This window comes from Peromyscus leucopus, chromosome 7 (genome assembly GCF_004664715.2).
Source record: "Peromyscus leucopus breed LL Stock chromosome 7, UCI_PerLeu_2.1, whole genome shotgun sequence".
Classification (NCBI taxonomy): domain Eukaryota; kingdom Metazoa; phylum Chordata; class Mammalia; order Rodentia; family Cricetidae; genus Peromyscus; species Peromyscus leucopus.
Window position 1 is genome coordinate 117,084,635 of NC_051069.1, and position 13,618 is coordinate 117,098,252.

At 42.8% G+C, this 13,618-nt stretch overlaps 1 protein-coding gene across 2 annotated transcripts in view; it reads left to right on the top strand.

Annotated features, from left to right (window-relative positions):
- Maea (macrophage erythroblast attacher, E3 ubiquitin ligase) overlaps window positions 1–13,618 on the top strand; it is a 44,446-nt gene that overhangs the window by 18,146 nt on the left and 12,682 nt on the right. For both annotated transcript variants that reach the window (XM_028870744.2, XM_028870743.2), the window contains 3 exons: window positions 8,536–8,718; window positions 10,669–10,872; window positions 13,185–13,307. In XM_028870744.2, coding sequence (XP_028726577.1) covers window positions 8,611–8,718; window positions 10,669–10,872; window positions 13,185–13,307 — 435 coding nt within the window. In that variant the 5' untranslated portion in view covers window positions 8,536–8,610. The remainder of the gene's footprint in view (window positions 1–8,535; window positions 8,719–10,668; window positions 10,873–13,184; window positions 13,308–13,618) is intronic.

Sequence of the window (13,618 nt, forward strand, 5' to 3'; positions counted from 1 at the left end):
ACCATTGCTTGTATTATATCAAAATTGTAGTTGGTTTCTTTTGCCTCAGATTTATTATGTAGTCAAAAAGGATCTATCTGATCTTGAACTTAGGACCCTCCTGCTTCCACCTTCTGAGTGCTAGGACTGCAGGTATACAGCACCACTGTACAGTCTGTTTATGGAATAATGGGGATTAAATTTGGGGCTCCATATATGCTGGGCAAGCACTGTCTGCACCAACTGAGGCATTCCAGCCTGGGCCTTGATTGATTGATTGATTGATTGATTGATTGATTGATCTTTGTAGTAAAAGCATAGCATAGAATTGTAAAGTGTACAATATGTCCTGTTACTTGTGTGTACCCTCATGATGCATCAGGTCTCTGGAACATTCAATCATGTAGAACTGAAATTCTGCCATTAGAGATTCATTGTGCATCCTACATTTGTTCTCTGAGAGTTTGTTCAATGACAGTTTTATTGCCATTTTGTGATCAGCTCATCTTACTTAACATGATGTCCTCAGGTTTCATCCATATTTTGGTATGTGGCAGGATTTTCCATTGTAATGCTGCATTTTCTTCATTTATTTGTCAGTGAACACATAGATGGCTGCTGTTGGGGATGTTTCAATAAATATGGTATGCAAACATCTTGTAGAGATCCTGCTCTTTAAGATGCACACCCAGAAGTGGGCCTGCTACTATATCTGGTTGTCTGTAGTTGGCATTTTCTTTGACTGTCAACCAGCTCCCAAATAAAGACATGGAGACTTGGAGACTTTACTATTAATTTTGAATCTTTGGCCTTCACTTAGGCTTGTCTCACTAGCCCTTGTAACTTAATTTAACCTGTTTCTAGTCATCTACATTTTGCCTCAAGGCTTTTTACTTTTCTTTCATTCTATATGTCCTTTCTTGCTTCCTCTGGCTGGCTGGCTCCTGGTGTCTCTCTGTCATCTCCTTTTCTTTCTTCTCCCCTGAACCTAAATTCCTCCTCCTACTTACTCTCCCTGCCTGAAATTCCTCCTATACCTCCTCCCTCGCTATTGGCCACTCAGCTTTTCATTAAACCAATTAAGTGCCTTAGGCAGGCAAGGTAAAACAGCAACACATCTTTATATAATTAAGCAAATGCAGCACATCTTTACATAGTTAAACACATATTCTGCAACATTTCCTCTTTTTTGTCTACATAAAAAGAAAGGGTTTAGCTTTAACATAGTAAGACTGTATACAATAAGAACAATTATTAAGTAAGGATTACATTTACAATATTCATTTGCATTAGGCCATTATCCTGTCTTGGTGAGTACAAAGTTGTATACCTAATTTACTTTCTATCCTAATTTGTATTACCAACCCAAAATTACCTTTTTAGACCTCAAAACATTTTCTTAGAAACAATTTAAGCTTCTATGTTTCTAGACCTTTTAAATTTTACATCTCTTATATAAGTTTCTTTTCTTAATTTGGTAACAAGGAAAACTATGATATCCATCAAACTCCATCAAAGACCTGAGAAGGAGTAATATTACCTGAATAAACAGGAAGTCTAGAACAAGCAACTTCTAAAACTATAGAAATGATAGAGACATCTGGCTGCCTAGACAGTCACCCAAGGTTCTTCTGTAATGTTGACACAGCCACCTTTGGCCTACAGACTTAGAATATCTGGCAGACTTTTCTATGAAGCAGGAATTTTGAAGGACTGTCCCTCCTTGTCTTGGCAAAGTTCAGCAGTCTTTTTCCTTTATGTCTGTCTTGTCCATTTTGTACAGTATACTGTCAGCAGTTGAGACAAGGGCAGTTTCTTGCCCAAATCGCTGGTTTTGCTACAATGAAAGTGAATTCCATATGGAGGTTCTTTGATGCCCATCATCCTTTTATGAAGTAGATTGGTGATGCCAGAAGCAGACATATCTCACTGTCAAGAAAAGCCTTAGGTTATTAAACATCTTAAATGCCATATTTTGTAGGTCTCTAAAGCATTTGAAGATCACTTATCTATCTAAAATACATCTCTGTTTTACTTTGAAAACATGCCTAACATAACTACAGGTTTGATTATTATAGATGACTAACTACTAACCTATATTTTTTAATTATTCTAAACAGTTTGTAATAAAGCTTTCAAGGACTAGAACTTAATATTACATTTTTAAATGAGCTGCATAGATATTTTACCTTAAACAAGAGTAGAAACATATATAGTATAATAAAAATAACCTTAAATTTGTATCAGTATACAAAAATCCATACCAATGTAAGAGATGAATAGTTGTCTTTTTAATCCTATATTCCTGTATTCCCACTAAATGATGACAAACCTGTGTAACCCACCAAATGAGCAAAACCACCCACTCTACCTCTTGGGAATGTGGGCATTGTGTTCTCTAGACTGCTTCCTGTTGTCTGAGGGCGACAGCTTCCACAGGGGACCCTGAGAAAAGTGAGAGCTATAACATTTGTTGTCCAGTCTCTGTGTAATGGGAAAGTGCAAGGCTTATCTGAATTTCTGGCTAGAATAGTCTGTGAGAACGGTCTTAGCTAGCAGCCTAGAAGTCATTCTCAACTCAGAACTTGGAGGAGACTGCAACAGTTATCTGTTCATAGTAATCCTGTGATGGTTTACCATAACAACACCATTCCTGTCTTCACTAGCAAGACACTTTGCTAATACATTTTGTGGTTTTGGTGTGATTGTGTTGTTGTTGTTGTTGTTGTTGTTGTTAGAGACAGTCTGTGTTCCTTCCATTGGCCTGGAACTTGCTGTGTAGACTAGGCTGCTCTTGAACTCATGGAGAGTAGCCTGCATGCCTGGCTACATTTTGATTGGTAAGAGCCATCCTAACAGGCTGGCTTGTTGTAGTTTTGATTTGCATTTTTCCACTCTAGTGATAATAGCATCTTTTACAGGTTTGTTTGTTTATTTGTTTTTCGATTCCTTTTCTTACTGAGCATGGTGACGTATGTCTTTAGTCCCAGCACTTGGGAGGCAGAGGCAGGCAGATCTTTGTGGGTTTGAGGCTACCTGTTCCAGGACATCCAAGGCTACACAGATAAACTTTGTCTCTAAAAACTGAAAGAAAGAAAAAATGATTAGTGTGTGTGTGACGTGCGTACATGTTGTACCCTTGGAAGCTAGAAGAGGGCGTTGGATCTCCTGGAGCTGGAGTAAAAGCTGTTTTGAGCTGCCTGATGTGGGTTCTGGGAATGAGCTATCTACACACACACACACACACACACACACACACACACACACACACACACACCGTTTATTTTCTTGCATATCTTTAGAGATTTTTTTTTGTACTATTTTTCACTGAATTTAGGAGATATTTTTGTTGTTTTTGAGACAAGATCTTTCTATATATCCTAGGTGTTCTTAGACTTTGCAGTGTGTCACCTAGACTGGCTTTGTACTTGTAATCCTGCCTCCACCTCCAAGTGCCAGGAATGCAAGTGTTGGTCACATGGCTTACATGCCTCTGTAGGTTGCCTCTTATGCTGTTGATTGTTTTCTGCTACTTTGGAAACATCCTTGATGTTGTTTCATTTGTCTCTTTTTGTTAAGAGTATATATTTAGTATTTTGCCTCATTTCCCAGTCTTTCTTAAGGTCTATTACATGTATAGGCATGTTGGTTACCATCTTTGTTTAGGGGAATTACATCTTTTCTTGGTTTCTTCTTTAGTACCATGTCCTGTATCTGTTTATTGTCTTCCTTGTAAACTTCCTGTTTGACCTCATTGAGTACTGTCTTAAGTAGTTTTTCTCCCAGAGAAGGCTTGTGCTTGCTGAACTTTTCAACCTTGCATATCTGGAAATGTCCTTGTCCTGCCCACATCTGTGAGTAGTGATTTAGCCTGGGTTGGAATCCTGCTTGTTCACTCACTGGAGCCCTTTGGAAGGAGCTGTTGGAAATTACAGTTTGGAATCACCTGGCACAGTCCAATGGGGGAGCATTTGCCCCTGGAAAGGGGCAAAGAGAAGAGCGCTGCTTCCCAGGTCTGGGAAAGGTGTGGGTACAAGGAAGAAGTTGGTCCAGGAAGCTTGATTTGTTGACTATACTGTCACATGTTCTGAGAGTCCCTAAGAATAGACAGAGCTACTTTACCCATCCTCTAGTCTTAGATGAGATCCATGCACCTGGCCCAGGGCCTAAGAAGAGCAGACCAGTAAGGGGGAATGAAGGTAAGCCAAAGAAGGGAGTAATGAGGGATGCCTTGACAAGCACGTGTCTGAGTATGATCAAAGGAAGTTGACACTGGGCTACCCTGAGGTTAGACTCAGGAGTGGTGGCTGACTGGAAAGAGATACTCAGAACCCCAGGAAGACTCTCAGCTGACAGTGTTAGGAGCTGTCATAGTACCTTTCAGGTCTGTGCCATCATATTAGCCCAGTGACATCTGTGTTGTGGGTTATGTGAACCATTCGCGATATAGGCCGTATGCTGTGCAGCCTTACCACAGATTCTGCATGGACATGGTAGTTTTGTTCACACTTCACTTCAATATACTGGATCTTGGATTTTGTTTTCTTAAAAGGGACTAAATGGAGCCATGAACTTAGAATAGATGATTATCCACCTTCTCTCTAGATAAAGGTTAGGATGGACATCCTGAACTGATGGGGTTTTGCCGTCATTACCTCTGTTGGTAGACCATCTTAGTAAGTGTGGGGCTATGCGGTATGGTAGTCCTAGCATGACAGGTTTTATAACACCTGAGACCTGCAGGTGTTATGTATGTTACGGGTATATGTTAGGTTTCACTCAGGATCTTCATGGGGCTGAGGACTCAGCAGGGTTCTGGTTCTGTTGAGAGTCTGTTTACATCAGTCACCCAGTACCACCTAAATGGAGCTTTGTATACAGGTTTATAATCGTGGGGTTTTTTTATGTTTATTGGAATATAATTTTAACGGATGAGTGATAACATTTGGGGACTTTTGTTTATTTTATGTCTTGGGTTTGGTTTTTGTTGTTGTTTTGTTTTGTTTTGTTTTTTTATTTTAATTTTTACTAACTTGGTATTACTGTATTGAAGGAAAGTGTGAGTCCAGGTCAGAAGGGAAACCGCTCAAAGGATGGCCAGCAAAAGAGAGAAAAGGTGGACTGCTGCACTGGGTTAGGAGTGAGGGGCTAGTGGGACTGCCTTTGCTTGCTCAGTGCTCCTGCCTTGTAGTCTGTTGGGGTTTTTTGTTTGTTTGTTTTTGAAAGGGTTGCTTATATCATTTTATATATACTATGTGCAAATAGGTACCTGAGGATGCCCCAAGAGAGTGTCACATCCCTGAAACTGGAGTCACCCGCAGTTATGAGCCACCTGATAATGGGTGCTGGGAACTGAACCCAGGTCCTCTACAAGAGCAGCAAGTGCTCTTAACGGCTAAGCCACGCCTGGAGGAATTTACTAGATGTTGCTTGGATAACCCATGACCATAGCTGGGAACTGGTGTTTTCCCTCTTGAGAGCCTAGTATTTTTTCCTGTGCTTAACTAAATCCCAGAGCCTGGCAGCACATGCAGTGTGAGTCAATGTCTCATCCACTTTGATGACAGCTCATTCTTCTGATAGCATTGCTCCTGACAGAGGAGTCTTAGCAAATGTTCCTTTCATTTGGCCTTATAAACTTTGTATTCTGACATAATGTTAGGCAAAACTAAACCCTTTTCCTTTGGTCCTAAAGGACAGGAGCTTGTGTTTGAAGCCTATTAGCAGTATTTGTTTTGTCTTGTTATTATACTAAATAGGCTTGATAGCAAAACAGACATTCTTCAGGCATCTAGCAACACCCAGAGGGGGTGTTCCTGGCCACAGGTTGGACTGTGTTGGGTCTGGGGAAGCTATATACACAAAGCCTAACTTCATACTCTGCTGTTTGGTGGGCTGAATTGCAATGTGTTTGAAGAATATATGTTTGATTTGCCTGCCAGAATTCTACCTTCTTAAGGGACAGTGTAACTTGCCAAGCTCTAGGAGAACACACTGCAGATGGCAGAGAAAAACAATAAAAGCATTTGCTCCTGCAGACTAGGTTCTGAACACAGGGGAGCAGTGGCTTGAAATGTGGAAGTAATCACAAAGTCAAGATTAACAACATAAAGTAAAACGAAGTCCAAAGATTTAAACAAGTTATACATGAGTCCATAGAAGTGCACAGAAAAGTGCTTTTCAGTTTTTTAAAATGCATGCACAAGGGCTAGAGGATGGCTCATTACATAAGGTGCTAGCTTTTCAGGTACATGACTCTGAGTTTATCTCCAGAGCCCATGCCAAAAAATGCCAAATATATGGCAGTTCATATCTATAATCCCAATGCCGGGGATGCAGAGACAGGTAAATTCACCAGCCTCATTGGCCACTCTGTCAAGTCTAAGTCATGAGTTCTAGGCCAATGAGAGACCCTGCCTCAAAAAAAAATGTAGGTGGATAAATAACACCTGTAGCTGTTTTCTAACTTCCACATAAGCCTTCACATATGTACATGTGCTTTGCATGCACACACACACACACACACATATATATATATATATATATGAAGCTGCACATGCTTGAAAACACACATACAGAGAGAGACAGAGACAGAGATGTATATGAAGTAGACATAAAGAGACTTACATACAAAGACAAGCACAAAAGGGGGAAACCTGTAAGAGCTGAGTCAGCACTAGTAATACACAAATAAACTTGAAATGAGAGAACTGAAAAAAAAAAAAAAAAAGAATTCTACCTTCTTGCAGGATAACCCTCATAATGGGTAGCATGTAGGAGAGTTGGACCTGGCAGAGGTGCCAGGTGCTATGGTGGCTCAGGGACTCTGTGACTACCAGTCTCTCACAGGGTCTCATGTCTGTCTACTCTCCCATTAGGTCCTTCCTAAGAGTCTGCAGTAGGAAGGCATGGGACAAAAGCTATTTTTGAATACATCTTTATCTATTAGATAGACACGAGTGTAGGAATCTCTTTTGCATGAAAACAGTGTTGGCTGAGCAAGGTAATGCAGGTTTGCCTTGGCCACCCACACTGTGACAGGCTGACCACTTAGGAAGCGTATCTATCACAGAGCCTCCAGAGAGGATGCTACACCCTGTGCTATTCCCCATCTGACCGAGGAGCTGCACTGGCCACACTAGTCTTTTGTTTCTGATTACCCTGTTGAGGTATTGAACGTGCTGCTGTTTGACAATTTCTCCATCTTCATTTCCAACACTGCAAGATTTACTTACTCACCAGCAAGTAAAAGCTCACAGCCATTTGGCTGCACTTTCCTCATAACAAACTTGGCTTGTCTTAAGGCAGTTTGCCTCTCATGCCAGTGAAGCCTTAGGATTAGACAGGAATGGTCAACACAGTGCTGGAGAAAAGTGGGTTTGGGATTGTGGGAAGTAAAGCTAGTCCTTTTCCCATGTCTGTCATTGTCTTTACAGTCCCTATTCTCAAGAAGCCTAGGTTTCAAGGTGAGCCATGTCTCGGTCTCTCTGTTTACTTTCCTGCCTTTATCAGGCCTCACCATAAGCTCAGTGGCTGACTGATGCAGGGTCCATGCCTGCCTCATGTTGAAGGGTACAGAGCCCCCTTGAGTCTGACCATGTTGCTGAATGGGTTTAAGATCACAGGTAAGCTGGATATTGAGTGTAGTGGTACACACCTTTAATTCCAGCACTGTAGAGGCAGAAGTAGGTGGATCTCTGTGAGTTCCAGCCTAGTCCATAGAGTTTCAGGTCAGCCAGTACACACAGAAACCTTGTCTCAAAAAAGAAAAAAACATTTTTTCACAGGTGAGTTTGCTGTGACAGCAAAGTTAATACTAGCAGTACTTGACAGTAGAGCTATGAGCCATGGCTGTAGCTTAGCCTGCCAAAGAGTGGGACATGGTGCTCAGGCACAGCTTAATGTGTTATGTCCACAGTTATGGGCCAGGAAATGAGAGACAAGTGTGACGGTGATTCTCTGGAAAGGCAGAAGATCACAGTGACTTGACAATTACTTTGTAATTTTTCTGTAGGAAATGGGTGTTGTTGTTGTTTACATTAGGATAAACTATTTTTTCATGGAGGAGAAATGTTAATGTTAATTTGTAATTCCATATGAAATATGATGACTTCACATTAACCTGAACAATACGAAGCTTTTTGGACCCATCCTGACTGCCCTGCCCAGTGTGGTCCTCACCTCCAGTTCCCCACTAGCTGAATGGGAAGCCCCTTTCTCTCATCTTATTTTTGGTCACTTTTTTAACTGTTTGTTTTTCTAGATTTAAAACTTTGTTGTTTTGTCTGTTTTTTCTGTTTTGTGAAAAGATTGTGGCTCAGCATTATTCAAAGACCAGGGCAGCATGTATCTTAGTGTCATTCTCCCTTCCAGGCTCTGGACCATGTCTAGTCATCATGCTTTGTGAGTCCTGGTCCAGGGTACTGTGATTTTTTTGAGAGCTGAAGATCTTAGGCTGCCTTTGCTGGATGTAAAGGAGGTCCATGTGCTGTGCCTCGGACATATCCGTGCATTGAAGGTCAGGGCTGAGGTTTTTTTCTGCCTTTTCTTGTCTAGGTGCCCTATGAGACACTGAATAAACGCTTCCGAGCTGCCCAGAAAAACATTGATCGGGAGACCAGCCACGTCACCATGGTGGTTGCTGAGCTTGAGAAAACCTTGAGTAGTTGCCCAGCTGTGGACTCTGTGGTCAGCCTACTGGATGGTGTGGTGGAGAAGCTGAGTGTCCTCAAGAGAAAGGTTTGTCCTCTGGGAATGGGCCCTAGCTGGGAGATGAAGACGGAGGCCAGCTGTGGGTAGGGTGTCCAGGCCTCACTCATACTGCTGGAAAGAGAACTGAAAGTGTCCTAAGCCCCACCCATGAGGAAGCTAGGGTTTCCAGAGACTGATGTTTCACCCCAGAACTTCCTGGGGCTGTCAGAATGACCTAGCCACTGCGGATGACCCTTTAAAGATTTGAATAGTCCTTCAAAGCATCCTCCCAAAGGGGTTAGAGAGCTCAAGCAGCAGAAGAGAATCACCAGTCCCAGTCATGGATCGGGGTCAGATATAAGAAAAGTCCAAGGACTGCAACTGTCTAGGAGCATTGTCTGAGCACAAGAGGTCATGTGACAGATGACTTTGGAAGCCCGAGAAAGTGGGCCAAAAAAACCTTGAAAACCTGCAGGAACAGAAAATACAAAAATTATTTAGAGTTTTAAAAATAATCAGGGAAAATATATTTTAAAAAATAGTAACCAGGACTGGACATGGTGGCACATACCTTTAATTCCAACACTTGGGAAGAAGAGGCAGGAAGTCTCTGAGTTCAAGGCCAGCCTGGTCTACATGCCATGCTCCAGGCTGGTCAGGGCTATAGAGTGAGACTATGTCACAAACAAATAATAACCAGGCTGCTGGTAGTACTCAGTGGTAGAGTACCAAGACGGAAAAGTGCTTCTAAAGAAGTTGTCTAGAATACAGCAGACAGAAAGGCAAGTACATGAGAGATCATGGATTTCTGACATGGTTGTCAGAGCCCAGAGAAGGGGCAGAGAAAGGACAGGGAGAATAACAGTGGCTCATAGACCCACATGACACAGTGAAGATAAACTTCCCTCATGTGTCACATGGTGAGACTGAAGAGCTCTGCTGAGATCAGCCCTAACAGGAGCCAAGCAAAAGCCCACTCCCAACAGAAATGTAGCCCAGAAGCCAACCTGGAAGCAGGGACAGAAAGCCAGCGGGGCCCTGGCTCGTGGTGTCTCACATTTAGCTGTTAGCTCCATGGCTATGAGAACTTACTCGCAGTGACATAGGTGTGGTTCCTCTGTGTCACTGACCTTCCAATAATCCAGTGATACACGGGCTGGTAGCAGCCATGTTGGACAGTGTAGGTTGAGCTACATAGGATTTAATTTTGAACAAAATTGGGCACATACATGTATGTGTCTATCTGTTTAGCTTGGGGGGGTGGTGGCGGGGGTGGCTCGTGCCTTTAATCCTAGCACTTAGGAGGCAGAGGCAAATGGATCTCTGTGAGTTCAAGGCCAGTCTGGTCTACAGAACTAGTTCCAGGACAGCCAGGGCTACATAGAGAAACCCTGTCTCACAAAAACAAAGACAGAAAAGAAAAAAAACCTAACAAAAAATTATAAAGTATTTAAAAGTCCAAACATGGTGACACATACTTTTAATCTCCACATTCAGGAGGCAGAGCCAGAAGGATTTTTGTGAGTTTGAGGACAGCCTGGTCTACATAGCAAGCTCTAGGCCAGCTAAGGCTGTGTAGTTGGACCCTATGTCAAAGTAATATAATTAGAGTCACTTTAGAGTAAATAACAAGACAAGGAAAATACAACAAATTTCACATTTTAAGCATCTGACAGTGTAGCTTAAACCAAAAAAAGATACACATGCATTTTAGGCCTTTTTCGGGGAAATAGGGCCTCAAATATACTCAGCAAGCACATGAAGTGGTGGGTAGAGTGTCATGCCCCTCTCAGGAATTACTGTCTTACACAAATTCACCCCAAACAAATGTAGAACCTGATTTCTTTTATTTCTATCATATCGTCCAACACATCCTCAGCTTTTACCTTTCCTTGCTTGTCTTCTTGCGAGCATACAAAAGAGGTGGTGCATGCATATGTTTTCGTGGCTGATGGTGGGTCCTGGGACGAATCATCTCATGTGTTTGCTGTGACTTAGGCAGTAGAGTCCATCCAGGCTGAGGATGAGAGCGCCAAACTCTGCAAGCGTAGGATTGAGCACCTCAAGGAACACAGCAGTGACCAGCCAGCAGCAGCCAGCATGTGGAAACGGAAGCGCATGGACCGAATGATGGTGGAGCATCTGCTGCGCTGTGGCTACTACAACACAGCTGTGAAGTTGGCTCGCCAGAGTGGCATTGAGGTGGGCACTTTGAATTCTTAGTCCCCTGCTTAGGTGTGAGCACCATCACATTCCCTCCTGTTCCCACCTGTTATGGTGCCCCGATAGTCACTGAAAATCACAGGATACAATTAACTTGCTTTTAGCCAACTTGAACTTGCACCTGAACTTAAATTTGCTGGCCTTGTGGTGCCTGAGGAGGCCAGAAGATTGGTGTTCTTGACAGAACTCCCTGGAGTCGGTGACATGCCCATATAGCCAGGAAAGGTGTTGCTGCCTTCTTGCCCCTGACCAGTGGTTATAGCCACTGCCACTAGACATGGAATATCCAGCCTGTGCTTGGCCACCAGAGTGTATCACTGAACCCATAGGTTGTCCCATTTTTTTCTTATAAGCCATTATTATTTTTAAATTTTTATTAAATTTATCTCGGGGGGGTATGCACATGCATGTCACCACACGTGTTGAAGTTAGAGGGCAACTTTTGGGGGTCAGTTTTCTCTTTCTGCCATGTGAGTCATGGAGATTGAACTCAGGTTGTCAGGCTTGGTGGCAAGCATCTTTTCCCAGCTGTGGTATCTCACACCATCCAGGCCATTAGTTTTAATCACATTGGTATTAGCTCTAGTCTGCTTCTTATAGTTGTTTATCTTGAAATAGGAAAAGTAGCAGTCTTGCTATGATTTCTTTTACTTAAAGGCTGTGTCTATACCATGTTCAGTAGCTAGCTCCACATGTCCTGCCCAGTCACATCTCTGGAAGGAGCTTCCCATAATTTCAACTCCTTTCTCCCTTCTCTGGTCATTGTCCCTGTATGTGTGGTGTTCAGTGCTTGGGATGTGATGCTAACTAGGACCATTGTCATGGGGCTTGGCAGGAGGAACATCAGGTCCCTATAGATCCTGACCAGAGCATACTGTACATGGCTCACCTAGGAATTATCAGTTGTTTTGTGCTGTTATTCTCCTTGTTAGTTGAGAAACTATTTTTTATTGATTTGTTTAGTTGGAGTACATCCCAGATAGGAAAGAAATTTCACTTTTGAAATTAGGTTTTCAGGCTAAAGAGATGGTTCAGCAAGTAAAGACACTTGTTGCCAAAACTTAACTAATTTTGATTCCTGTGAATTACATGGTGGGAAGAGAGAACCAGTTCCCATAAGTCGTTTTCCAACCTCTGGATATCTGCCCACTAATATATAAATCAGTGTGATTTTTAAAATTTAAAGAAATTTCCATTTTCTTCAGTTAGCTTCCCTGCTTTTCTCATAATGTGTATACATCTCATTGTCCCAGCCACTCATTCTTGCTAATCTTGCTGGACCCTTTAATATAGAGAGACCCTGACCTTGTATGAGCCCTCTAGAGCTCAGCCGATTTTCTGTCCTTGGCCCTTTTCAAAGAGCACAGGCACTGGAGAGAGTTGTATTACAACCCCTCCACACACACCTACACACAGACACTGCGGGGGCATTGTATCCTGTGCTGAGGGCTTGAAGGAGGTTGTGCTCTGTGGGTCTTTGGTTGGGGTGTTGTTAGTTACTTTTGTTGTTGCTGCAACAAAATGCCTGACAGAAGCAATTAATAAAGGAAGGTTTCGTTTGTCTTAGCATTACAGGAAGATAGACCATCATGCCAGAGAAGGCATGGCAGCAGAAGCAGGAGACAGCTGTTTATGTGTGTGCACAGTCAGGAAATAGAGAGGACTGCTGGTGCTCAGTTTGCACTCTGTTTTTAGTCTTGAGACCTCTAGCCCTTGGAATAGTACAACCCACATTTAAGATGAATGGAATAGTACAACCCACATTTAAGATGAATGGAATAGTACAACCCACATTTAAGATGAATTTTCCCACCTCTAAAATTTACTTAGTCTAATCTAGGTAAGCCCTTACAGATATGCCCAGAGATTAATTTCCATGGTCATTCTAAATCTCATCAAATTGACCACATTAACTACAGATTGCCTGTACCCTGTGCTTTGAGCCAGTCCAAGTATGTCTGTATAGTCCAGTGCTTATGATCCTTGTTGGTTTTCTTTTATTACAACAGGATGGTTCTGGTTCCCCTAACCAGTAGACTGGTTCCCCTAACCATTTGACATCTGCCATATGTAAGCTTCCCAGTCATTGTGGACCATTTCTGCTCCCTAGAATCTTATTCCCTGGGTACTTGTCTATGAGCAGTGCCCTAGACAGGTTGAACTGGAGGCAGGGCTGCACTATGGCCGAGCCTAAACTCTGGGTGGGAGGCTGAGGTGAAGAGGGTAGAAACCAGTTGCCCCTGCTTGTAGGCCACAGGCATGTTGTGACCTGAGCTGCCCCTTCCTCTAAGGACCTTGTGAATATCGAGATGTTCCTGACAGCCAAAGAAGTGGAGGAGTCCTTGGAGAGGCGTGAGACAGCCACCTGCCTTGCCTGGTGCCATGATAACAAGTCCCGACTCCGGAAGATGAAGGTGTGTGGGCTTTCCCAGTTGGGCTTCTGGTGGGGATGAGTCTCTATTGGAGAAGAGGCCAAAGTTGGGTGGAAGCTGTTCCACCTACCCAGGACCATCATGCCTTCACCTGCTTACAGCCTTTTGGGTTGGTTTTGGTTTGTAAGATTGAGTTGTTGGGTTTGGGGTGGGGTTCACCTCTAGGTCAAAACCCTGAAGAGTAGCATATTGGGTTGGTTTGGTTCTAGAGTGAAGTATGGAATCCCATCATCATACATGCAGCATGTTCACACCTACTGCACTTAGAATTCCCCACTCAGTCAGATAGGGAC